General features: G+C 34.8%; 1 protein-coding gene across 1 annotated transcript in view; it reads right to left on the bottom strand.

Annotated features, from left to right (window-relative positions):
- Positions 1–25,176, bottom strand: part of LOC102223118 (unconventional myosin-VI-like) — a 56,978-nt gene that overhangs the window by 10,138 nt on the left and 21,664 nt on the right. The window contains exons 14-25 of the mRNA XM_014469614.2: positions 25,026–25,117; positions 24,660–24,732; positions 12,114–12,241; positions 10,499–10,594; positions 9,139–9,309; positions 6,806–6,844; positions 6,630–6,723; positions 5,543–5,673; positions 5,359–5,436; positions 5,153–5,282; positions 3,002–3,092; positions 1,613–1,763 (exon numbers count right to left, since the gene is read on the bottom strand). Coding sequence (XP_014325100.1) covers positions 1,613–1,763; positions 3,002–3,092; positions 5,153–5,282; positions 5,359–5,436; positions 5,543–5,673; positions 6,630–6,723; positions 6,806–6,844; positions 9,139–9,309; positions 10,499–10,594; positions 12,114–12,241; positions 24,660–24,732; positions 25,026–25,117 — 1,274 coding nt within the window. The remainder of the gene's footprint in view (positions 1–1,612; positions 1,764–3,001; positions 3,093–5,152; positions 5,283–5,358; positions 5,437–5,542; positions 5,674–6,629; positions 6,724–6,805; positions 6,845–9,138; positions 9,310–10,498; positions 10,595–12,113; positions 12,242–24,659; positions 24,733–25,025; positions 25,118–25,176) is intronic.

The following is a 25,176-nucleotide window of genomic DNA, read 5'->3' as shown; positions in this document are numbered from 1 at the left end:
GTCCAGTTCCTCTAAATATCTGCAAGGCATTATGGGGATTCATTAGGATGAGTCTCTAACTGTGTCATGAAGAGGTGAGATGACAGATGTATAGAGGGCTGAACGACAGCCATTGGCAACTGATGCATTATTCACGCCACGCCAACAGCAATTGCTGAACCTTCAGAGTAACATGTGTGTTTGACAGCAGGGATGCTAATAAATCAACAGTTAGAATGGAAAAAGTGTTTGGAGCAGAGAGAGAGAGTAAGAAACCAGGTCAGTGGCTCCTTAGTGTCAATCAGGATACCAATGAACACCATAATTACATTTGGTAATTACATACAGGAAGCTGCAGCGCACAAAAATGGTATCATTGCTACTGGAGAATTTTGAGCACCAAATTCAAATAGCATGAAATCATGTTTCTGATTATTTGCTGCACCTTAAGGGTTCAATAATAAAAGGGGCATATTGCATGGGGAGAGCTGGGATTTACCTAACTAACTGTGATTGATCACTGAGCAAAACAAATTCAATAAGTTAAATTATTGGAGTCTTTTTCACAAGCTTTTCTCCGCCTCAGGTGATTGAAAACATTGATTCTCAGAGAAAGAATGAGAAAAGGGCACAAAACACTTAAAAAAGGTTATGGTTTGTTATACAAGGATGAGGGCTTCGTCTACATCTGCATCTCCGAATGTACAGAAAATAAAATCAAATAAATGAGTCAGAGAGGCTTAAAGGAAAAAAATGACCTTTTTCTTCCATGAATAAATATGTTTTTAAAACTGTTTAATGTAAACATTCAGGGTTTATGGAAGTTTCACCAAGCCAAATTTAAGACTTTTTAAGACCATTAAGGATGGAATTTAAGACCTATATTTCCATCTAAATGTATGAATTTTGTCCATCTGACTGGCAATAAATGTGCAGAAAAAACTTGCTAGCTAGCAAGGGTATGTTAGCAGCTAGTTAGCGTTAGCCTCAACTGCATCACAAATGCATGTAGATGTCTGACTTTGACTCCTTTACCTGACTGAAAAAAATACATGAAATATATGAGATGGAAAAGTCCTATAGACAAAATTTAAGACCTTTGGTTAACATATTAAAGGCCGATTTACTTAAAAACTTAAATAAATTTCAGATATTTTAAGGCCTTACTTTAGATACATCAATCAATAACCTGATTACCTGAAAAGAAAAAATTAAACACATTATGTCTGCAAATTTCTGACTGTTAAAAGTTCAGATAAACAACTTCAATATACACTCAAATGGCTGCTCCACTTAAAATACACCATGAGAACAATTATTAAGGAAGTTCAAAGCTTCTATTTATAATGTAAAATCAGCTTTAAGTGACTTTAAAAAGTCAAACATTTTAAAATTTTTCAGTCAGATGCAGGATGTTAGAAACAGACAAGATATTGAGGACAAAACAACCAAAAACAGAGAATCAGGAAACTTGGAAAAAGAAGCACAAACCAGCAAAGATTTGAGAGGAATCAATAATGAAACTGAAATACAAATCTAAATTGTTATTGTGCACTTTTAAAATATTAGTTTCACATACAATAAATGTCATTGGATATTGACACAAAAAGCTGCTTCTAGTTCCAGTTTCTACCTTAATCTTTGCTGACAGAGCATCTATGGCTGTGGCCAGCTCTGTGACCTGCTTGGCCATCTCCTGCTTCCCTTCCTTCAGTCCGTTCACCACTTCGTTGAAACGCTCCATGTGCTTCTTCAGCTTTTGAACTTTCACCAGACCTTCAATCCTGAATCAACAGAGTAAAATAATTACCTTTTCATGAAACTTACAGTTCATAAAAAGCCTTTATTTTTAATATAGATGTTCTGTAATGAAAGAAGGACGGCAGGCATTTTATGTTTGTATCAGTTCAATCGGTTTCTGTTTGGATATTAATAGTTATTCTAAACTCCGTTTGCACTCAGATATAATTAACGTCTCTATGCAAATAAATATAGCTGATTAGCAGTAAATCAGCCATGCATCAGTGGGCATGTTGCTAGATGGTTCAAATGCATCAAGAACCTGTATTTATAGTGTTTTAACCAGATCACTGAGCAGAAAGCTGATTACTTTATTTTTTACATATCAAAAATGGTTCAATGATTTAAAGTCTGCTACAAATCTTTTACTAAAATCATATGGATGCAACTTAAATCGAAATAAACAAATCAAAGGAGAATTCAGTTCCTTTTTGGATTCTTTTATAAAATCTACAATTGTTAATATTTAATAGAACTAGAGTAAATTTTACAGTTACTTCATTATAACAATACTCAAGTTACAGTAAAAAGTACAGGGTATAAAAATGCTTCTAAAAGTTTTTATTTTCCAAGATGTTACTCAAGTAAATGTAACTGAGTAAATAAAATTACTGCGCAAAACAAAATAAACAATAACAAAGGAAAGACCTTTTTGTTTTGGGTTCAAACCAAACTGCTTTTTATTCCAGCTGCTGTGGTTCTTTCTCTCTGCTTTGACTCAAACCAAACCCTTTGAGCAACCTGTTCTCCTCCTCGCCTGTGGGGGCGCTGCACCAAGAACCACTGACAAAAACGACACAAACACCTCCAAAAAAAACAATTTCTTCATGAAATGTAAATAAAAATGGAGTGGCATCAGATTTTAGCAGTAGTAGGATTTCTCTTTAGTTTTTGGCTAAAGACCAAGAGCCATTTCTCCTGCTAGCGCTAGGCTAACACGTTTGTTTTGGTTGTGTTTACCCAGAATGCCCTGTGCTGTAGTCCACTTTCTGAGTTTGGAGCGGTCTCTGGTCTGCGTGGTGTTCATATATGCATTCGAATCGAACCAGAGTTCACTTCAACTGAACAGAGACCGAGGTTTATAGGTGGACCAGAGTTCACTTTTTTACGCATTCACACTTTCCAGGCAAACAGACTGGAGTTGGATTAAAGTGGACTGAATGTGGTTGGTGTGAATGGAGCCTTAGAAACAAACAAAGCAGAAAGAAAAGAGGAAACTCACCGCGGCTTGTGTTTCTTCCTACACAGACACATGCGGACCGTCTTCTGAATCTTAATACAGGCCAACGCTCTGTAAGACATTTTATTCCTCACTGCAAAGAAACAAAAATACTCAGTGTCATCAGCTGCTTACTTTGATTTTAAGGAGAATGTAATCTGACCATATATTTTGCTCTGACTCCACTGAAACAGAAATGTGAGAAAACAGAACAATGCGCGGCTGTAGGTCTGCTTTGGCAGCAGAGTCTGGTCATTTGATGCTTAAAAACAAGCTGGACCCGGGCGGTTCTGTTTGAAACAGTGAAAACCAGCAGCTTGGTGCTGAGCATAAATAACCAGGTTGTGCTCTTCAGTGGTGTTGAGGCTGGAGGCTGCTCACTTTAAAATTCAGACAGAAATGAAAAGTGGTAAATTTAAAATGGCGGACAGCCACAGGCCGCTTTGCATTTGATGCTACAGTAAAACACACAGAATACCAACTTTACAAACTAGCAGCTTTAGCTTCACCACTAAAGACATGAACTAAGTTTTTTAAAATTATTTTTAAAAACACACCACCTGTTCCCTCAATTACTGGCGTTAAATCAGACTAAATGTTTTAGATTGGCTAAGAAAATTATTTCTGTTTACAGAATAATGAAAGATGTAATTTCTAATGTTGGTAGAATTTAAAAATGGCTATAATTTTTCTTAGTATTTGGTGTTATTGTCTTTAAAGTAAAGGACTTACAGTAGGTCAAACATGTTGACTAACTTCCTAGTAGTTGTTGTAATTCAGACAGAACTGGTGCAACTGAGTAACACACTTTACTATAACTCAGAAGCTTAAAATCATTAAAATCATTGATTTATCATCTTCCAAAGCAATTTAAAGGTACAGAAATCTTACTGTTAACTTTAAAATTAAAGATTTTTTTTTCTCTCGTCATTCAGGCATTAAGCAAACTGAAGTAAATCTGAGCATTCAAACCAAACTAAACAGGAAATATTTACTCTGATTTAAAATTTAAATCCAGGGGTGTCCAAACTTTTTCTCAATTTATATTGTGATGTTTTAACAATTTGATAATGTAAAAGTTTAATTAACTATAAGTAGTGGTCAGATTTGTTTTATTTGAAAGAAACTTAAAGGTTTTGCAGATTTCCTTGATTAAAATAAATATTTGTTGGGTAATTATTGAAAAAAGTGTGGTTATTTTAAAATATTTTGTATTTTGATAAGATTTCAATTTGTCTTAAATCTTTCTGTCCCAATTAAAAATAAAAAGCTATTGGACAAAATCAGTCCAGGGGAGACAAATCAGTGATTAAGCTAACCTGCTAACTGAACTAATTGAGCTAATCAACTAATCTATAAATAATGTTTGATTGTTTAAAATACCAACTTGTGTTTTTCATTACAAAAAATTCATTTTAACTGCAGAGCTGTAACAAAAAACACCTTTGTGCCTTTATGTAACTAATAATTATTCATAAATATATATATATAATATATATATATATATACATATATTTACATATACATACTGTATCTGCATTTTTGAATCTTTGCAAGGACTGCCCTAAGTTGCTTTTTATATTGACAGCATGTTATATTTTATTTTTATTTTTTATTTTATCTACAACTACTACTCAGTGGTAGTTGTTATTGTGTCTTGTCTCTATGCTGTAACTGCGAAGTAATTTACCTGCTGGGATGAATAAAGTAATTCTATTCTATTCTGTAAATGAAAAACTGTTCAATTATTTATCTTTAAATAAATACAGTTAAAGATGAAGGATCATGTGTTTTCCAGGTACATGGTGCCACTTTAAAGCACAATCAAGAGGTTATAAAAAGATTATGTGCATCAAATATGACTTAAAATAAATCAAACATTATAATTTAACGCCTTGAAATTGGGGCTTTGTCTTTTTAGAAAAGGGAATAACATTATAACATAATGTAAAACTGAAAAAAGTTGATTTTGTCCAACACTGCCTCTATAATTTTATGCAAAAAGCAGAAAAACGTTTTTTTTTCATTCATAGTCATTGCTCATATGACGTGTTAAGCAGTTTTAGTACAAACATGAATGACTAAACATTAATTCAATGTTTGGAGCGTTTCACACCACAGCTGTTTGCTCATTCTGCAGTTTTGTGGACCTACGTTTGATGACAGACAGGCAGCACCACTGGACCTTCTTCCAGCGACTGCACAACAACCACTTGTTGACTTTCTTCAGCAGCTCAGCGAGATGCTCTGGGTCGGACTTCATGATCTGGTCAAACTCAGCAAACTGAGGCACAGAAACACGTCACACTTCGACTCTTACTGGAGACGAATTTCTGCTACACGTTAAGAGTAAACATCACCTTTCCTGGGCGGAAGAACACTTTAGTTAATCCAAACTTGAAATCTCTTTCATTTAGTCCCAAAGCTTTAAATAAAGCCTGTAAAGGATCAGATCGACAGTGATGTGTCATTTAAACATATTTTTAAATCACTTTTAAACAAACAAGTTAATCAACAACTAAACAGAGAAACAGATGAGCTGACCTTGCAGAAGAGTCGAGGATTCAGCCGTGTGAGTTTGTCTGGCATGTATGCCTTGTACATGTTGTAGAGTTCGTGGAATGGCGCCCTGGAGGGGAAGCCGCCCTGCATCAGGTCCAGAACCGAAACCATTCCTAACAGATCCAAACACAAAAACAAACCTTCATCTATCCAACATGCATACAGCAGAACGTCTTTTACATGTTCGTATCAGGATGAATCGACTCGCCAAATTTATTAAGACAGAAGTTTTGGTGCAGCATTATTAATCCATATAAACATGATTTTTAGCAGCGCAACAGTTCAAGTGATGCTTGTTTGTGAATTTATGTTTGATTAACTGATTTTTATTTTTTTATTTATTTTTTCCAAAGTTGCAACAATGCAGTGACTTACCAATTCTAGGAGATTTAATCACAAAATAATAAAATTACAAGCTTCTATTTACTATGACAGAGGGCCATTCTAATAAAAAAAATAAACTGTGAGGATAAAGTCATAAAATTATAAGAATAAACTCATATGAAAATAAAATCATAACACTACAAGAAAAAATGTCAAAATAAAGAAGAATAAAGTCATAATAAAACCAGGATAAAATTATATACTTAGAAGAATAAAGCTGTAATATTATAACTTTTTTTTGTTTTTGTTTCCTAGAGCGGCTGTAATATTTCACTGTAATTTAGGACCAAAATGGGTCCAAATTAAAAACTTGGACAGAGTCACAGGTCAGATTTAAACATCTTACAAATAAAGTTTTTTCTTCTCTCTCTTCACATAAATAGAATGACAGCCACATAACAAAAGCAGATATGAAATAAAATACAAGATAAAAGAAAATAAAAAGTGAAATAAAAGCATCTTTCTGTCTCTATAAATTGTTGATGTGAAACTTAAAAACCTTCGTAGATAACATGCATTTCCCAAAGCATAAACTTATCAGAAGAGTTAAGCTGTAATGCGTTCCACAGCTTTTTAATTTAAATTCAACATATCAAATAAAAAAGTTATATGTGCATTTTATCGTTTATATAAGATGTAATTCCTGAGCTGTTTTTTGTCATAAACTTAGTTTCCCTTCTCCTACCTGAGCACTGCAGCTGCGAGAGGATCAGCGCTCCTTCGAACTGATGGCTGACCATCTTCAGGTTTGGTTTCACGCAGCGGATGAAGCTGGAGCCCTGCACACAAAATGAATCATGAAGAAGATCCAGTTCAGGCTGCGTTGTTGTTTAACTCAACAATAAGAAACATTGGACTCACCGTGCTGCGAAGCTTCTCAAGGAGCAGGTTTAGTTGTGTCTGTTTGTGCAAGAAGAAAAACTTTAGGCAGAAGTTTTAAAATAAGAGTCATAATGATTTAAAATTAAATAAAATAGTTCAAGGAGAAAAAAGAGATATATTTCTCTAAAGTCCAGAGTTAATTTTGAGAGATGTCACAAAAATGAGCAAGACTAAAGTTACTTTGAGGGATCCTGGGTCACTTTTGGAAAATAAAAGAAGGGGGTTTATTAAACTGCAAAAACTAAATCTTATCTAGTTTGGCCTAGTGCAAATAACTTATTGTACTAGAAAAAATGATATCTAAAGGCTTCTAGTTAAACTAAAAACTAGACCAAAAATACTTTTGGTATTTGATTTTGTGTTTTTGCAGTGCACATCCTGAGTAACTTTTCTGAGATCCCACAACAGTTTAATAAAATCCCACATTACATTTTTTAGATCTTAAGTTGTTATGGAAGATCTCATAAATGTCCCTGAGGTTTTTTTTTCTGAAGTCTCACATATTTAAAGTTTTTTTTTTGTGAGATCTTGAGTTGCTTTTTTCAGATCTTCAGAAACTTCTTCTTGTTTTGCCAGATATAACAATATGTCTGCAAAATCCCAACTTACTTTCAGAGTTTCCAGGAATGTTCTGCGAGTTCCTGGCCTACGTTTACAAAATCCCACAAAGACTTTGGGGGAAATAAGCAAGATAAAATATTTTTTAACAGAATTTGAACAATTTGATTTCAATAATCAACTTATCATAATTAATCCGATTCATTGTTTTAGTCCTAAATATAATTACAAACATTTCCTGAAAAGAATAAAGAGATGGACGTAAATATTGATGACAAAGTAAGTGTTGCTCAGCTTAGAGCTTATTTAAATGCAACTGATCTGAATGAAAAATGATTTCTTCTGCTTCTACAAAAAACAAAATAACAACACTGTTTTATTTTACTTTCCATTGCTGTTGCTTTAAAACTCCCTGTTTTTATACCTCAAGCTGACTTTTTGCAGATCTATCCACCAAGAAAGGTTTTCTCAGAGGAAAGAGGTGAGACTGGAGGAAATCTAAGAGGGGCGTCCGAACTAAGGACAAGAAACTGAGGAACAGGAAGTGGAGAGGAGAGAAAATTAGAGATAGCTCACTTTCTACTAGTCTGAAAAGAAGCTGAGAGATTAGAGGCAGCAAAAACAGAGAGAAAGTGAAAATGGGTGGATTTCACATTCTGATTTAACAAACATCAGATATCTGTAAATGAAATGCTTCATGTTTAAATCAGATAAAAAAAATTATTAAGAGGCAAAAAGTAAAAACTGAACCCAAAACCATATAAAACTAAATAAAAGTTTATTATTCTATAATTTGAGATAGATGTTCAGTCCCTCCAGTTTTTTGCAATTGCAGAAATTTACACAAAATCAACAGCTCACGCTTCTTTTTCTCTAATGGATAGCTGCACATTTTTTGCTCATTTTTTTGTAAAAATTGTTAAAACATTTGGTTTACGTGATGCTACCTCCCACCTGCAGGTGGCAGTATGTTTTACTTCTACTCCACTGCTGCCTCAGTCTTGCTTAATGTCAAGGATCGATGTGGCGAGTAAAAATAATTTAGTTACTTAAGTCGTTTAAATAATACAAATTTCTCATCTTTTTTTCCATATGTGAATTTTGGATGAGTTTAACGGAAAAAAATATCACAAAATAATTCCTTGCACATATTTAAACAGTAGCGCCACAATTTCAGTGATTTTCACTGCAAAAAAAATGACAAAACCCAGAGGGACTTTTTAGCAGGTGTTGATTAAAATACTGTCTAAAGCAGGAGCCATCGAGGAGCCATTTGTGGCCCTTTTGAAAATAAAATTATCTTTGATGAGCTTATAGCTTCTTAATTAGAAGATGTTTGTCATTTAAACAGTTTCTTTTTATTATACAGTTATTTTGTTTGTTTGTTTTTCTTGCTCTCATTTTTGTATCTTAGTAAGTCGAACCACAAACTTTTTAGTCAAAATCAAACTAAACCTGGATAAAATTCTCCTCTTTGTAACTGAAAACATCTTTTGGCACCAAAATAGGAAACATTTAGTACAAAAAGTAAAAAAATTAAACACCTGAGGCTTTTTCAGACCTACAATAATCTTTTCTACTTCTTTCACAAAAATATGACAGCTTTAATTTGTTTTTGTGCCGGCGAAAATGAAAGAAGTCAGGATACAGTGATGTTTCACTTTTTAATTTGAAAAAAAAGAAGAGAAAATTATGACCTCAGAGTTTTTCCAAGTTGCTGATTGGTGCAGAAAGGTGTGACCTGAGCCACTGACCTTGAATTTGTTGCCGACGCTGATGAAGCTGAGTTTGCCCGCCTTCTGTTTGGAGTCCTTGGAGGTGCTGGAGTTCTCAAACAGCTCTCGAACAAATTTGTCTTTTGATTCACACACTAAACTCTCCAAGGACATGTGGAGGGCGTCATTATTCTTCTCCACGAACCGCGTCTGTCAACACAAGCGTATTCGCATTCATTTATGTAGTGGAAGGCTTCGTTTGCCACATACTGATGGAGCGTTAAACCCAGTGAAGAACGGGATACGTTCTGCACGTACCAACAAGTTTCTATATGTGACGGAAATATTCAATAACTCAAAATATTCACCACCCCAAACGTCAGGATTTGACACACCAACTCAAAATGATGCGTTTTGGATCTATAGTGATTTATACATTGATTTTTCTATAAAAATCTGACTTATTTTTTGTTTAATTAAAATGAAATTAATTAAATCAAAGCAAATACATGTGTCAGAATGGCCTAGTCAAAGTCCAATTTTGAATCTGTTGCAAAATTTGAACACAGTAGTTGTCAGAAGTATTTTGAGCAAACATTTCCGTCTAAGGTTGGAGAATCAACAGATTAAATGAGTTGGTGGACGATACGGAGATGAATTTTCATTTCATAGCTACTAATTCATCCTGGAGAGAAAATAAATCCCTCCAGGGATCCCTCACACAATATTTTAACGCAATATTGTGTGATAGTATTGTGATAACAACAAAAGTGACCATAGGAAATATTTATAATTCTTTCTTAGCCCCACAAACTCAGATGCATCTCTTGAAAAACATACCAATGTGTAAATAACCCACAAAGTGTGATTTATGTCACCAAATAGAAAACTGTATCTGCATTTAATCATATTTTAAATGTATTGATTTTTATTGATTCTTTAGTTGAACAAATAGTGGAACAAAATTGTGAAATTACCAACCTTGACGTTTTTTTTTTTTTAAACATAATTAATTATAATTTATTGTGACGATAAATCAGAATTTCTATCATAAAAAATTTATTATAATGATAAACAATTAAATGTTTCTAAATCAGATGAAAAATTTACAGCAAGTCTTAAAAATTGCTTAAATTTCTGTCCAAACATTTCGAGTTCAAACTAATTTGCAAAACGTAACGGCAAAAAATGTAAATCTCAAAATGAGCAAAGCTAGTAAAGATCCTCAGACCTGCAGCTGCTCAACACTTTTCAGCTTATTTTCCTTCACCTTTACACCATTTTGTGTTGCTTTGTCACACCAAACTTCAATAAAATACATTAAAATGAAAAAACAAAGGGTGTTAAAACTTGTACATAAATAGCAACTCTTGGTAAAAAGTATTCACGTCATAAATACCGTTTCATAGCAGACGGCTCCTGCAAAGTGGCGGATCATAAAACCTTCGTCGTCTCGAAGGTTTCTGTGGACTGCCAGCTTTGACTTCCTGGGCACCTGAGCGGGAAAGAAACACACGTTTTAGCTAACATCATCTGGATTGGAGGAATTTTTGCCAGAGCTGTTATTATGTCCTTGGTGTTGAGCAGAGAAATACACTTTAAGAATACGCGCATTCTTTCAAACTTTGTTCAAGGATTCGTTGTACTTATTCAATGAGCGTGGTTGAATATACAGCTCTGAATGCCACTTTCATCTTGTCGGGTTTAAGTGCTGTGAAAGGGTCCAAACATTGATCATTCTTCAGAACCAACAATGAAAAAAAAAAAAAAAAACGGAGGCAGAAATTGCTGGAAGATTGAGGAAAAACGAGCCTCTGAAAAGCTGCAGAAGATGTGGAGTACAAATGTTAGCACATTCAAGCTTCATTTCTCACCCTATTAGATGCGCAGAATAGTCTTCATTTAAAAGACAACAATGGCACGGCTGCAGCCAGCCACCTCTAATGCTGGGCTTGAATAAGTGTCAAGGCTACATTCTTTAAAGAATTTTATGTTGGCAGATAATCAGGCAGACTGGCAAACAATAAGGACAAAGACGGCGACCGGGGGAGGGACTGGGCCCGTGCGTCACTCACAGAACTGCAGAACTGACTGATCACAACGACACCAAGAACAGAAAATAGGCTCTCTGTACTTAAACCTATGCAAACCAATTGACTCAAAAGAATCAATCCTTGCAACACGCAACTAAACAGTGAAGTTACGATGTGCGATTTCAGTATTGCAAACCTAAAATAGATTGATACGTTTAGTTTACTTGTACAGAAGCTCAGACTGACCTGTCATGATAAGGAACTTTTCTGGATGAAAAAGTTTTCAAGTAATATAATAGTAATGCAAGATCAATGTACAGGAACACATTTTAAATATGCAAAATAAATAAACAGAAAAGCAGAAACAACAAATAAAATGAATTATAATGTCTCTGTAAGCAAAAATATCCTTCAAAAAAGGACAAGTTGAGACCAAAGCATCAGACTAAAGACTTCTGTCATCCAGTTCTTGGTAGAAAGAAAGAAAAGAGAAAAACTATAAATCCTGCAAATGTAAATTATTGATCTCTTTTTAATTTATCATGTGATTAATTGATTATTACCAACAACAACATTGTATTTAACCTATATATATTAAATAAACATGGTGTCATCAGAGCATATTTTATCTTTCAATGCTGAAATTATTTCTCTTTGATTTGCAGGTTTGCTTTTTCAGAAATGGAGTAACATCTGTAACATAAAGCATTAACCATTTCCAAAATAATCACAACTTGCCAAATACTTTACTTTTTTAATTGACTCAACTTAAATAGATTAACTCATTAAGCATTTTTTTCATCCAAAAGTTCACGCCACTTGTTTAAGTCGAGTTCAAACAACAAGTGGATGAGAATAAAGTTATGTTCACTTGAAATCTTCCATCAAACTGAATGTTTTATTATACAGTGAGGTCACATCTTGCCAAAACACCAATAAGACCAGAAATGAGGCCAAAAGAAACGAGCCCAAATGTCTGACCGTCAGTCTGAAGTGATCCTTGTGTTTGGTCTGAACCGCCGATGTGAAGTGCTGATCGCTGGGCTGAGGAAGCCGGTTCTCCTCGTCCAGAATGTCCAGGATTCCCACCAGCTTGGCCTCCACAAGATCTGGAGCGAAATGTAAAGATCCACCACAGAATTACAGCTTATGTTTACACTTAACATCCAGTAACTTATGCTAATTGGGGCCTGCCATGCAAAGCAATGGCAGGAACCTATTGTTATTGTCGGAGAAAGTGTTTCTTTATTCTTCTTTATTTTTCTTCCGTAACCGTTAATGCGGCTCATACCGCTTGGTGCACACCTACAAATGAGGTATCAAAACCTGCAGAAAATTCACGCCATTCCAGCTATTACTTCTGGTGGGATTTGGCCTTAACGTGGCGACATAATTCGCAAAAAACTACGAAAAAAACCCCATTATAACTCAATGGGAAAAATCCTAGAAATACCCTATTTTTGAGGATTTGCTGTGTCGTCACAAATTCACCTAGAAATGCCATTCAAATTTCATTTTGTAGATACGTCTGTGATCTCTTCGAAAGTGAAGACGGCTCGTCGATACCAGTTACGGTTTGTCCACAATTTGCCTCTAAGCGACCCAAAGTTTCTCATTTTTCCTAAAGTTAGAGTGCGTCTCTGGCTGCTTAGAGTGAGAGATGAAGACAACTTTTTCAGCCCAAATCATTTTTGAAATCGCCATCACGCCCACAAATATCGCACGATTAGTATCAAAATCGGTCCTGACATTGATACGCCTGTCTGCTCCGGTAAAATGTTTTCGAAATTTATCTAGACCGTACGGTTTTCTGTCACGGTGCTTCAGAGCAAAGTCATGCGACAGGATTTTCTGAGGCTGTCTGAGGCTCTCTCCCATGTATTTGAATAGAATTTCAGATCTGGGCACAACATTTCTTTCTCTCATCACTGTAAATGCTCTGAGTGAGGTACAGATATGAATCTCGGGACTATCGCAGACGACACATAGGCCTCTCATACGCTCGAAACGCTTTTCGAATATGTATTACGGTTCCCGAACAAGAAGGATTTGTTTCCAATGCTTTTTTTCAGTAAACCGTGTTGGCTCAAACACACAATTGTGTGTTTGAGCATGTATGACTCACAGCTCACACCTGCTGAGACCATTATTTACCATGGCAACGGAACTCAAGAGGCTGTTGGCTGCTGATTTGGACTACAAATTCGCATCGCTGTAGTTCTATCTATCCTCAGTTGAAACAGATCAGGACTGAGAACTGGCCTTTAGAACTACCCGCTGCTATGGGCTGTATATAACTGATTTAACTCAGTAACTGTTACACATGGGATTATTTTGGAACTTTAAAATTAAGCATACTGAAAATTTCAAAATAAAAGCCTTGAATATTTTTACATCAGGTAATTGCTCTTTTTGGCTTTATTTGACTTTTTCATCCAAACCACTCTTACACGTGGTATTAGTTCAGAACTTTAAAATGAAGCATACTGAAAATTTCAAAATAAAAGCCTTGAATATTTTTACATGACGTAATTGCTCTTTTTGGCTTTATTTGACTTTTTCATCCAAAGCACTCTTACACGTGGTATTAGTTCAGAACTTTAAAATGAAGCATACTGAAAATTTCAAAATAAAAGCCTTGAATATTTTTACATCATGTAATTGCTCTTTTTGGCTTTATTTGACTTTTTCATCCAAAGCACTGTTACACATGGTATTAGTTTGGCCCTTTGAAATGAAGCATACTGAAAATTTCAAAATAAAAGCCTTGAATATTTTTACATGACGTAATTGCTCTTTTTGGCTTTATTTGACTTTTTCATCCAAAGCACTCTTACACGTGGTATTAGTTCGGAACTTTAAAATGAAGCATACTGAAAATTTCAAAATAAAAGCCTTGAATATTTTTACATCAGCTACTTGTGTTTTGAGCATTATATAACTATTTTAACCCAAGGACTATTACGCATGGGATTAGTTTGGCCCTTTGAAATGAAGTTTAACAAAACTTCCAAAATAAAAGCCTTGAGAAAATTTTAAATCGTACCGAATGGTGCACGTCCACCTCACTTAACGTTCTTGCGGTTCTCCGCATGCCACTGATTACGTAGCGGCGTTCTTTAGCGTCGATGCAAATTTGTGGCGTGACGACGCCGGGCCCAAACCCCACGGGCGCGCCTTGGCAGGCCCCGGCTAAATTTCTTCAGAAATTTTGTTTTTCTAGTATTATTATTATTATTATTGGGGCCTGCCATGCAAAGCAATGGCAGGAACCTATTGCTATTCTCCCAAGAAAAGTTTCTTTATTATTATTGGGGCCTGCCATGCAAAGCAATGGCAGGAACCTATTACTATTGTCGGAGAGAAGCGTCTCTTTAAGTATTATTCTTTATTTTTCTTCCGTAACCGTTAATGCGGCTCATACCGCTGGGTGCACACCTACAAATGAGGTATCAAAACGTGCAGAAAATTCACGCCATTGGAGCTATTATTTTTGGTGGGATTTGGGCTTAACGTGGCGACATAATTCGCAAAAAACTGCGAAAAAAACCCCATTATAACTCAATGGGAAAAATCCTAGAAATACCCTATTTTTGAGGATTTGCTGTGTCGTCACAAATTCACCTAGAAATGCCATTCAAATTTCATTTTGTAGATACGTCTGTGATCTCTTCGAAAGTGAAGACGGCTCGTCGATACCAGTTACGGTTTGTCCACAATTTTCCTCTAAGCGACCCAAAGTTTCTCATTTTTGCTCAAGTTAGAGTGCGTTTCTGGCTGCTTAGAGTGAGAGATGAAGACAACTTTTTCAACCCAAATCATTTTTGAAATCGCCATCACGCCCACAAATATCGCACGATTAGTATCAAAATCGGTCCTGACATTGATACGCCTGTCTGCTCCGGTAAAATGTTTTCGAAATTTATCTAGACCGTACGGTTTTCTGTCACGGTGCTTCAGAGCAAAGTCATGCGACAGGATTTTCTGAGGCTGTCTGAGGCTCTCTCCCATGTATTTGAATAGAATTTCAGATCTGGGCACAACATTTCTTTCTCTCATCGCTGTAAATGTTCTGAGTGAGGTACAGATATGAATCTCGGGACTATCGCAGAAGACACATTGAACTGTCATACGCTGCAAACGCTTTTCGAATATGTATTACGGTTCCCGAACAAGAAGGATTTGTTTCCAATGCTTTTTTGTCAGTAAAATGTGTTTGCTCAAACACACAATTGTGTGTTTGAGAGCTCAGCGCTCAGAGCTCACACCTGCTGAGACCATTATTTACCATAGCAACGGAACTCAAGAGGCTATTGGCTGCTGATTTGGACTACAGATACGCATCGCTGTAGTTCTATCTATCCTCAGTTGAAACAGATCAGGACTGAGAACTGGCCTTTAGAACTACCTGCTGCTATGGGCTGTATATAACTGATTGAACTCAGTAACTGTTACACATGGGATTAGTTTGGAACTTTAAAATTAAGCATACTGAAAATTTCAAAATAAAAGCCTTGAATATTTTACATGACGTAATTGCTCTTTTTGGCCGTATATGACTTTTTCATCCGAAGCAATGTTACACATGGGATTAGTTTGGAACTTTAAAATGGAGCATAATAATAATTTCAAAATAAAAGCCTTGAATATTTTACATGACGTAATTGCTCTTATTGGCCGTATATGACTTTTTCATCCAAAGCAATGTTACACATGGGATTAGTTCGGAACTTTAAAATGGAGAATAATAATAATTTCAAAATAAAAGCCTTGAATATTTTTACATCAGGTAATTGCTGTTTTTGGCTTTATATGACTTTTTCATCCAAAGCACTGTTACACATGGGATTACTTTGGAACTTTAAAATGGAGAATAATAATAATTTCAAAATAAAAGCCTTGAATATTTTTACATCAGGTAATTGCTGTTTTTGGCTTTATATGACTTTTTCATCCAAAGCACTGTTACACATGGGATTACTTTGGAACTTTAAAAAGGAGAATAATAATAATTTCAAAATAAAAGCCTTGAATATTTTTACATCAGGTAATTGCTGTTTTTGGCTTTATATGACTTTTTCATCCAAAGCACTGTTACACATGGGATTAGTTTGGAACTTTAAAATGGAGCATAATAATAATTTCAAAATAAAAGCCTTGAATATTTTTACATCAGGTAATTGCTCTTTTTGGCTTTATTTGACTTTTTCATCCAAAGCAATGTTACACATGGGATTAGTTCGGAACTTTAAAATGGAGCATAATAATAATTTCAAAATAAAAGCCTTGAATATTTTTACATCAGGTAATTGCGCTTTTTGGCTTTATGTGACTTTTTTATCCAAAGCACTGTTACACAATGGAATAGTTTGGCCCTCTGAAATGAAGCATACTGAAAATTTCAAAATAAAAGCCTTGAATATTTTTACGTCATGTAATTGCTCTTTTTGGCCGTATATGACTTTTTCATCCAAAGCACTGTTACACATGGGATTACTTTGGAACTTTAAAATGGAGCATAATAATAATTTCAAAATAAAAGCCTTGAATATTTTTACATCAGGTAATTGCGCTTTTTGGCTTTATGTGACTTTTTTATCCAAAGCACTGTTACACATGGGATTCGTTCGGAACTTTAAAATGGAGCATACTGAAAATTTCAAAATAAAAGCCTTGAGAATTTTTACATGAGATTATTGCTGTTTTGAGCACTATATAACTGATTTTATCCAATGACTGTTATTCATGGGATTAGGTTGGCCCTTTGAAATGAAGTTTAACAAAACTTCCAAAATAAAAGCCTCGACAAAAATTTTAGTGCGTCTCTGGCTGCTTAGAGTGAGAGATGAAGACAACTTTTTTAGCCCAAATCATTTTTGAAATCGCCATCACGCCCACAAATATCGCACGATTAGTATCAAAATCGGTCCTGACATTGATACGCCTGTCTGCTCCGGTAAAATGTTTTCGAAATTTATCTAGACCGTACGGTTTTCTGTCACGGTGCTTCAGAGCAAAGTCATGCGACAGGATTTTCTGAGGCTGTCTGAGGCTCTCTCCCATGTATTTTAATAGAATTTCAGATCTGGGCACAACATTTCTTTCTCTCATCGCTGTAAATGTTCTGAGTGAGGTACAGATATGAATCTCGGGACTATCGCAGAAGACACATTGAACTGTCATACGCTGCAAACGCTTTTCGAATATGTATTACGGTTCCCGAACAAGAAGGATTTGTTTCCAATGCTTTTTTGTCAGTAAAATGTGTTTGCTCAAACACACAATTGTGTGTTTGAGAGCTCAGCGCTCAGAGCTCACACCTGCTGAGACCATTATTTACCATAGCAACGGAACTCAAGAGGCTATTGGCTGCTGATTTGGACTACAGATACGCATCGCTGTAGTTCTATCTATCCTCAGTTGAAACAGATCAGGACTGAGAACTGGCCTTTAGAACTACCTGCTGCTATGGGCTGTATATAACTGATTGAACTCAGTAACTGTTACACATGGGATTAGTTTGGAACTTTAAAATTAAGCATACTGAAAATTTCAAAATAAAAGCCTTGAATATTTTACATGACGTAATTGCTCTTTTTGGCCGTATATGACTTTTTCATCCGAAGCAATGTTACACATGGGATTAGTTTGGAACTTTAAAATGGAGCATAATAATAATTTCAAAATAAAAGCCTTGAATATTTTACATGACGTAATTGCTCTTATTGGCCGTATATGACTTTTTCATCCAAAGCACTGTTACACATGGGATTAGTTCGGAACTTTAAAATGGAGAATAATAATAATTTCAAAATAAAAGCCTTGAATATTTTTACATCAGGTAATTGCTGTTTTTGGCTTTATATGACTTTTTCATCCAAAGCACTGTTACACATGGGATTACTTTGGAACTTTAAAATGGAGAATAATAATAATTTCAAAATAAAAGCCTTGAATATTTTTACATCAGGTAATTGCTGTTTTTGGCTTTATATGACTTTTTCATCCAAAGCACTGTTACACATGGGATTACTTTGGAACTTTAAAATGGAGAATAATAATAATTTCAAAATAAAAGCCTTGAATATTTTTACATCAGGTAATTGCTGTTTTTGGCTTTATATGACTTTTTCATCCAAAGCACTGTTACACATGGGATTAGTTTGGAACTTTAAAATGGAGCATAATAATAATTTCAAAATAAAAGCCTTGAATATTTTTACATCAGGTAATTGCTCTTTTTGGCTTTATTTGACTTTTTCATCCAAAGCAATGTTACACATGGGATTAGTTCGGAACTTTAAAATGGAGCATAATAATAATTTCAAAATAAAAGCCTTGAATATTTTTACATCAGGTAATTGCGCTTTTTGGCTTTATGTGACTTTTTTATCCAAAGCACTGTTACACAATGGAATAGTTTGGCCCTCTGAAATGAAGCATACTGAAAATTTCAAAATAAAAGCCTTGAATATTTTTACGTCATGTAATTGCTCTTTTTGGCCGTATATGACTTTTTCATCCAAAGCACTGTTACACATGGGATTACTTTGGAACTTTAAAATGGAGCATAATAATAATTTCAAAATAAAAGCCTTGAATATTTTTACATCAGGTAATTGCGCTTTTTGGCTTTATGTGACTTTTTCATCCAAAGCACTGTTACACATGGGATTAGTTCGGAACTTTAAAATGGAGCATAATAATAATTTCAAAATAAAAGCCTTGCATATTTTTACATCAGGTAATTGCGCTTTTTGGCTTTATGTGACTTTTTTATCCAAAGCACTGTTACACATGGGATTCGTTCGGAACTTTAAAATGGAGCATACTGAAAATTTCAAAATAAAAGCCTTGAGAATTTTTACATGAGATTATTGCTGTTTTGAGCACTATATAACTGATTTTATCCAATGACTGTTATTCATGGGATTAGGTTGGCCCTTTGAAATGAAGTTTAACAAAACTTCCAAAATAAAAGCCTCGACAAAAATTTTAGTGCGTCTCTGGCTGCTTAGAGTGAGAGATGAAGACAACTTTTTTAGCCCAAATCATTTTTGAAATCGCCATCACGCCCACAAATATCGCACGATTAGTATCAAAATCGGTCCTGACATTGATACGCCTGTCTGCTCCGGTAAAATGTTTTCGAAATTTATCTAGACCGTACGGTTTTCTGTCACGGTGCTTCAGAGCAAAGTCATGCGACAGGATTTTCTGAGGCTGTCTGAGGCTCTCTCCCATGTATTTTAATAGAATGTCAGATCTGGGCACAACATTTCTTTCTCTCATCACTGTAAATGCTCTGAGTGAGGTACAGATATGAATCTCGGGACTATCGCAGATGACACATTGCCCTCTCATACGCTCGAAACGCTTTTCGAATATGTATTACGGTTCCCGAACAAGAAGGATTTGTTTCCAATGCTTTTTTTCAGTAAAACGTGTTTGCTCAAACACACAAAGTGTGTTTGAGAGCTCAGAGCTCACAGCTCACACCTGCTGAGACCATTATTTACCATAGCAACGGAACTCAAGAGGCTATTGGCTGCTGATTTGGACTACAAATACGCATCGCTGTAGTTCTATCTATCCTCAGTTGAAACAGATCAGGACTGAGAACTGGCCTTTAGAACTACCCGCTGCTATGGGCTGTATATAACTGATTTAACTCAGTAACTGTTACACATGGGATTAGTTTTAAACTTTAAAATTAAGCATACTGAAAATTTCAAAATAAAAGCCTTGAATATTTTTACATCAGGTAATTGCTGTTTTTGGCTTTATTTGACGTTTTCATCCAAAGCACTGTTACACATGGGATTACTTTGGAACTTTAAAATGGAGAATAATAATAATTTCAAAATAAAAGCCTTGAATATTTTTACATCAGGTAATTGCTGTTTTTGGCTTTATATGACTTTTTCATCCAAAGCACTGTTACACATGGGATTAGTTTGGAACTTTAAAATGGAGCATAATAATAATTTCAAAATAAAAGCCTTGAATATTTTTACATCAGGTAATTGCTCTTTTTGGCTTTATTTGACTTTTTCATCCAAAGCACTGTTACACGTGGTATTAGTTTGGCCCTTTGAAATGAAGCATACTGAAAATTTCAAAATAAAAGCCTTGAATAATTTTACATGACGTAATTGCTCTTTTTGGCTTTATTTGACTTTTTCATCCAAAGCACTCTTACACATGGGATTACTTTGGAACTTTAAAATGGAGAATAATAATAATTTCAAAATAAAAGCCTTGAATATTTTTACATCAGGTAATTGCTGTTTTTGGCTTTATATGACTTTTTCATCCAAAGCACTGTTACACATGGGATTAGTTTGGAACTTTAAAATGGAGCATAATAATAATTTCAAAATAAAAGCCTTGAATATTTTTACATCAGGTAATTGCTCTTTTTGGCTTTATTTGACTTTTTCATCCAAAGCACTGTTACACGTGGTATTAGTTTGGCCCTTTGAAATGAAGCATACAGAAAATTTCAAAATAAAAGCCTTGAATATATTTACATGACGTAATTGCTCTTTTTGGCTTTATTTGACTTTTTCATCCAAAGCACTCTTACACGTGGTATTAGTTCAGAACTTTAAAATGAAGCATACTGAAAATTTCAAAATAAAAGCCTTGAATACTTTTACATCAGCTACTTGTGTTTTGAGCATTATATAACTATTTTAACCCAAGGACTATTACGCATGGGATTAGTTTGGCCCTTTGAAATGAAGTTTAACAAAACTTCCAAAATAAAAGCCTTGACAACATTTTAAATCGTACTGAATGGTGCACGTCCGCCTCGCTTAACGTTCTTGCGATTCTCCGCGTGCCACTGATTACGTCGCGGCGTTCTTTAGCGTCGACGCCAATTTGTGGCGTGACGACGCCGGGCCCATGCCCGACGGGCGCGCCTTGGCAGGCCCCGGCTAAATTTCTTCAGAAATTTTGTTTTTCTAGTTAGGGATTATGCTTTGCTTTGCTGATATTGTGAGACATCAAAGTTTTACGTCTGAAATAAACTTTCAGACCAGTTTCAATAAATTGGGTTTATGATTGTGTCAAATAAATTACATTAATCAAAATAAAACTAAATACATCAGAATAAAACTACCTGGATACTGTCCAAAGTAATTTAACAGACTTCCATCCAAAATACCGATAACATCAATACCAATATTGGATCGATACTAGCGTGCAAAACCAATACTTTAGTTTTAGATTCCATCTTGAAATTGTTTTATTTTTATATTGTTTCTCAACTCCATTTAAAAAAAAGAAAATTGTTTAGATTTTTATAGTATAGTTTGTACTTTGCTTATTTAGGAAAAATGCACCAGAATCAAGTTATAATGTTATTAAAGTATTTTATATATACTTATAAACTTTGTCCAAATCTGACCTAAGTTTGATTTATCACTGCAGTCTCAACAATTTCATCATCAGATAAGACAGATAGCGGCGCTCCGTCTTCAATCAAGTTTCTGGAAACTTGGAACTGAAAGTGAAACTGCCAACATGACCTATTTTTTAATATTTCAACTAATAATTATCTGAACACTTAGAGCTCATGGAGCATTAAAATTTAATCTATGATGGTTTGTTAATCCTTCAATATGATCAAAAACTATAAATAGTACAAGATGGTGATGCAGCAACCAAAATGTACCAGAAATTATTGTGGTAAACAATAATATTGTTGTTTTGAGACTATTTTCGATTGATAATGGCATAGTAATGCAAGTTTGCCCTAACAAAGACTAGTAAACTTTAATTTTGTACAGAAAACTCCACACTGGAACTGAAAGACATTTAAAATATCCAAAATAAAACAACAACCAAAAACTAAAAAGGAAATAAAAACACACAGACAGAACCGTAAATAATATTAATTAGAAAGTCTGCAATCAAAATTGTCCTTCAAAAGAGAAATATTAATCAGAATGGAAATTATTGAGCACATTTTCATTACGCAATTAATTGATTATTGTGACAGGCTTAGATGTACTTTGTTCTGCTATTTTTGCAGCAGAACATTAACTCCACTCCCTTAATCCCAAAGAACATGCACTATTCAAATTTGAAGAACACAAAAAGAAAGAAAGACAAACTTGATGGTGCAAAAAAATCCAGTTTGTTTCCTAGATAGTAAATGATGCAACAGTGGCTTCATTTTCAGTTTTCAATCATTTTTATACACAGAAATTACAAAATCACAAAATGTTTTTCTGACTTTGGGATTCATTGAGACTTCCACTGCTCATCATTTCTGAATTTGATTATTTAAAAAGTATAAAATATGTTCCTGGATGCTCATTTAGACACATGTTTGAATTATTCATCCAACACGCTGTTCAGAGAATAATGTTACAGCCAAGGACCTTAGAAAAATTAGCATGAGCAAGCACCTGTGCATAAATGGAGAAGATTGATGAGTGAATTAATGGCCATCCCAAACGGTCATTTGCAAGTCATAAATGTTATTCACTGCTGTCAGTTAGCCTCACACCTGAATAATCACAACCTTTGAAATACAAATCAAACTCATTCACCTTGGTGCGTGGACGACTTCAACTCATTAATTCCAGGATTGATTCGAGGACAAACGGAACCAAAACAAGAAGCGTAATCTGAGCTCCTCACGGCGCCGAGGGCCGTAAAACCCTCTGAAACTTATCGCACCTTCTCCCTTCAGTCCAACAGACACGCACGCTTTGAGAGTAACAGGAAGTCTGCGTTTCTGTCACGTATTTATTTATCGGCTGTGACGCGGATCCCAGAGGAAGGATTCAGGTGAACGCCGGTGGTTGGGCGGATATGAGGGATGAAGTCATTTCAACACTTTATAGAAACACTATTTCTTAGCTTCGGTACTGGCATCTTCTAATAATATTAGCATGCATGTAAAGCAGAAGTCAAATTCTCAGTGATAGTTACTAAGATAACATTTCTGACAGTTAGCTTTAATATTTTATGTATTTGTTACTTTAATTTCCATTAGAACTGTACATGATTAAAGCAGCACTTATACTGTAAATTTCATATTTACAGTATAAATATAAATTATATTTGAAACACGAGACCTCAGAAACAAATAGAAAGAGGAAAAAATAAATCAAAAAGCACCAAGTGATGGTCGATCAGGAAGATGAACTGTTAGCAGATTTCAAGTTAGCTGCTCAATATGTTTATGTTGCGATAAATGCTTTGATGTGCAGCATCAACATTGTTATTCCATAAAGTTTTGTTTTAAGTTACTCCAAAAATGTATATTTTTATCTTCCCATTGAACCAGCATCATTCTGTCTCATTTTTTTTTACTACTGGGCAGCGGTGTACTTGGGGGACTTTTCTGAATAATTAGGTTTCTTCTTCTTAAAATCAGTTTGTTTGTATACTTGAAGTTCTGGTTTATCCATTTGTGTCAATGGATAAAAGTTTTCTTTAAATCTCTCACTGTACATTCAAAACAATTCTTTGTCTGTTTGCATAGAAATTACATTTCGCTTGAAATCATTTATTGCTTAAATCGATTATTGAAATAATTTAGTAATTGATTAATCATTAACTGGGGCTAAAAAAGTGAACATATTCAGAGAAGTAATTACCCAAAACTGTACCAAAAGCATTTTGCATTTAGGATGAAATAAAAAAAAACAACTTTGTAAATATGTTAGCTTCACCTGGTTAAAATTCTGTAATAAATCTTCTAATAATCATCTTTTGCTGTCCAGTTTTTAATCTCTTAATCTGGAATATCATCAACAATTAGCTTTTCTCCATATTGATATGAGGAACATTTTTTAGCTGCATATGCATCATTTGCTACGTTAATTTCTTTTATTTTCTTATTTAAAAAAGGAATTTAATATTTTTTTGTTTATGTGCATATTTTAATGCATTTCCAATGTTGTGTAAAACAGATTTAAACAGAAAATCATCAAAAAATAATCAATAGATTAAAGAATAGCTAAAATAATTGTTATTTGCAGCCCTAGAGTATATGTAAATAATTTTATCAATAACACAAAAAGCAGATGATAATGGTTTTTTTTCATATTTGTAGTAGAGATCGCTTGCTGTGAAGCACATAATTAATAACAACAGAACAATGTAACTGAATCTACTACAAAATTAATATGCAAGAAAACAAATTAACCGTCACAGTGTAACGATGCGCATTTTACTAAGAGCAAAACAGAACTGATGATGAATTTATAACTGTAATAATGATGCCAAATAAATGTAAATATCCTAACAATTTGAGGATTTAAGGGCGTGCCATGGTGGCGTAGCGGTTAGCGCGACCCGTATTTGGAGGCCTTGAGTCCTCGACGCGGCCGTCACAGGTTCGACTCCCGGACCCGACGACATTTGCCGCATGTCTTCCCCCCTCTCCTTCCCCGTTTCCTGTCTGCCTACTGTCATATAAGGGACACTAGAGCCCACAAAAGACCCCCTGGAGGGGTAAAAAAAAAAAGTTTGAGGATTTAAAACCAGTCAGAAACTCACCAATGCAGTCCTGGTTGTCCACATAATGCACCTCGTTCACCCCCAGGCCTTCCTTCTGGTAGAGCTCCTGCTCCTGTAATGACCGAAAACACAGAAATCAAACACTGAAAGAAACTCTTCCAGGTTTTCAAACAATCCAACAAGCTTCAAACTAACAACTTTTATATAATAAGTACTGAGCAGAACCAGAATTGACAGCCACTAATTAAATGACATTACAGGAGAGGAAAAAAGCTGAAATTAGCACTTTAATGGGAAAGCTCAAAGGAAATGTGGGCGTAGAAAGCGAAAAAGAAAGCAAAGTGAGAGAAAAATCGTCTGCATGCAAACAATGTTTCCTTTTTTTGCGTTTGGCTCATCACCCACCTCTTTGAGAATACGTTCGTTGAAGAACTGCTGCAGTTTCTCATTGCAGTAATTGATGCAGAACTGTTCAAAGCTGTTGTGCTCAAAGTATTCTGAGAGGATCAAAAAACAGAAGATACATTTCAATTAAAACCCTGACAAATAAATGCAA

This window comes from Xiphophorus maculatus, chromosome 19 (genome assembly GCF_002775205.1).
Source record: "Xiphophorus maculatus strain JP 163 A chromosome 19, X_maculatus-5.0-male, whole genome shotgun sequence".
Taxonomy (NCBI): Eukaryota; Metazoa; Chordata; class Actinopteri; order Cyprinodontiformes; family Poeciliidae; genus Xiphophorus; species Xiphophorus maculatus.
The sequence above is the reverse complement of the archived record's forward strand: the minus strand, read 5'-3'. Positions and strand labels throughout refer to the sequence as shown.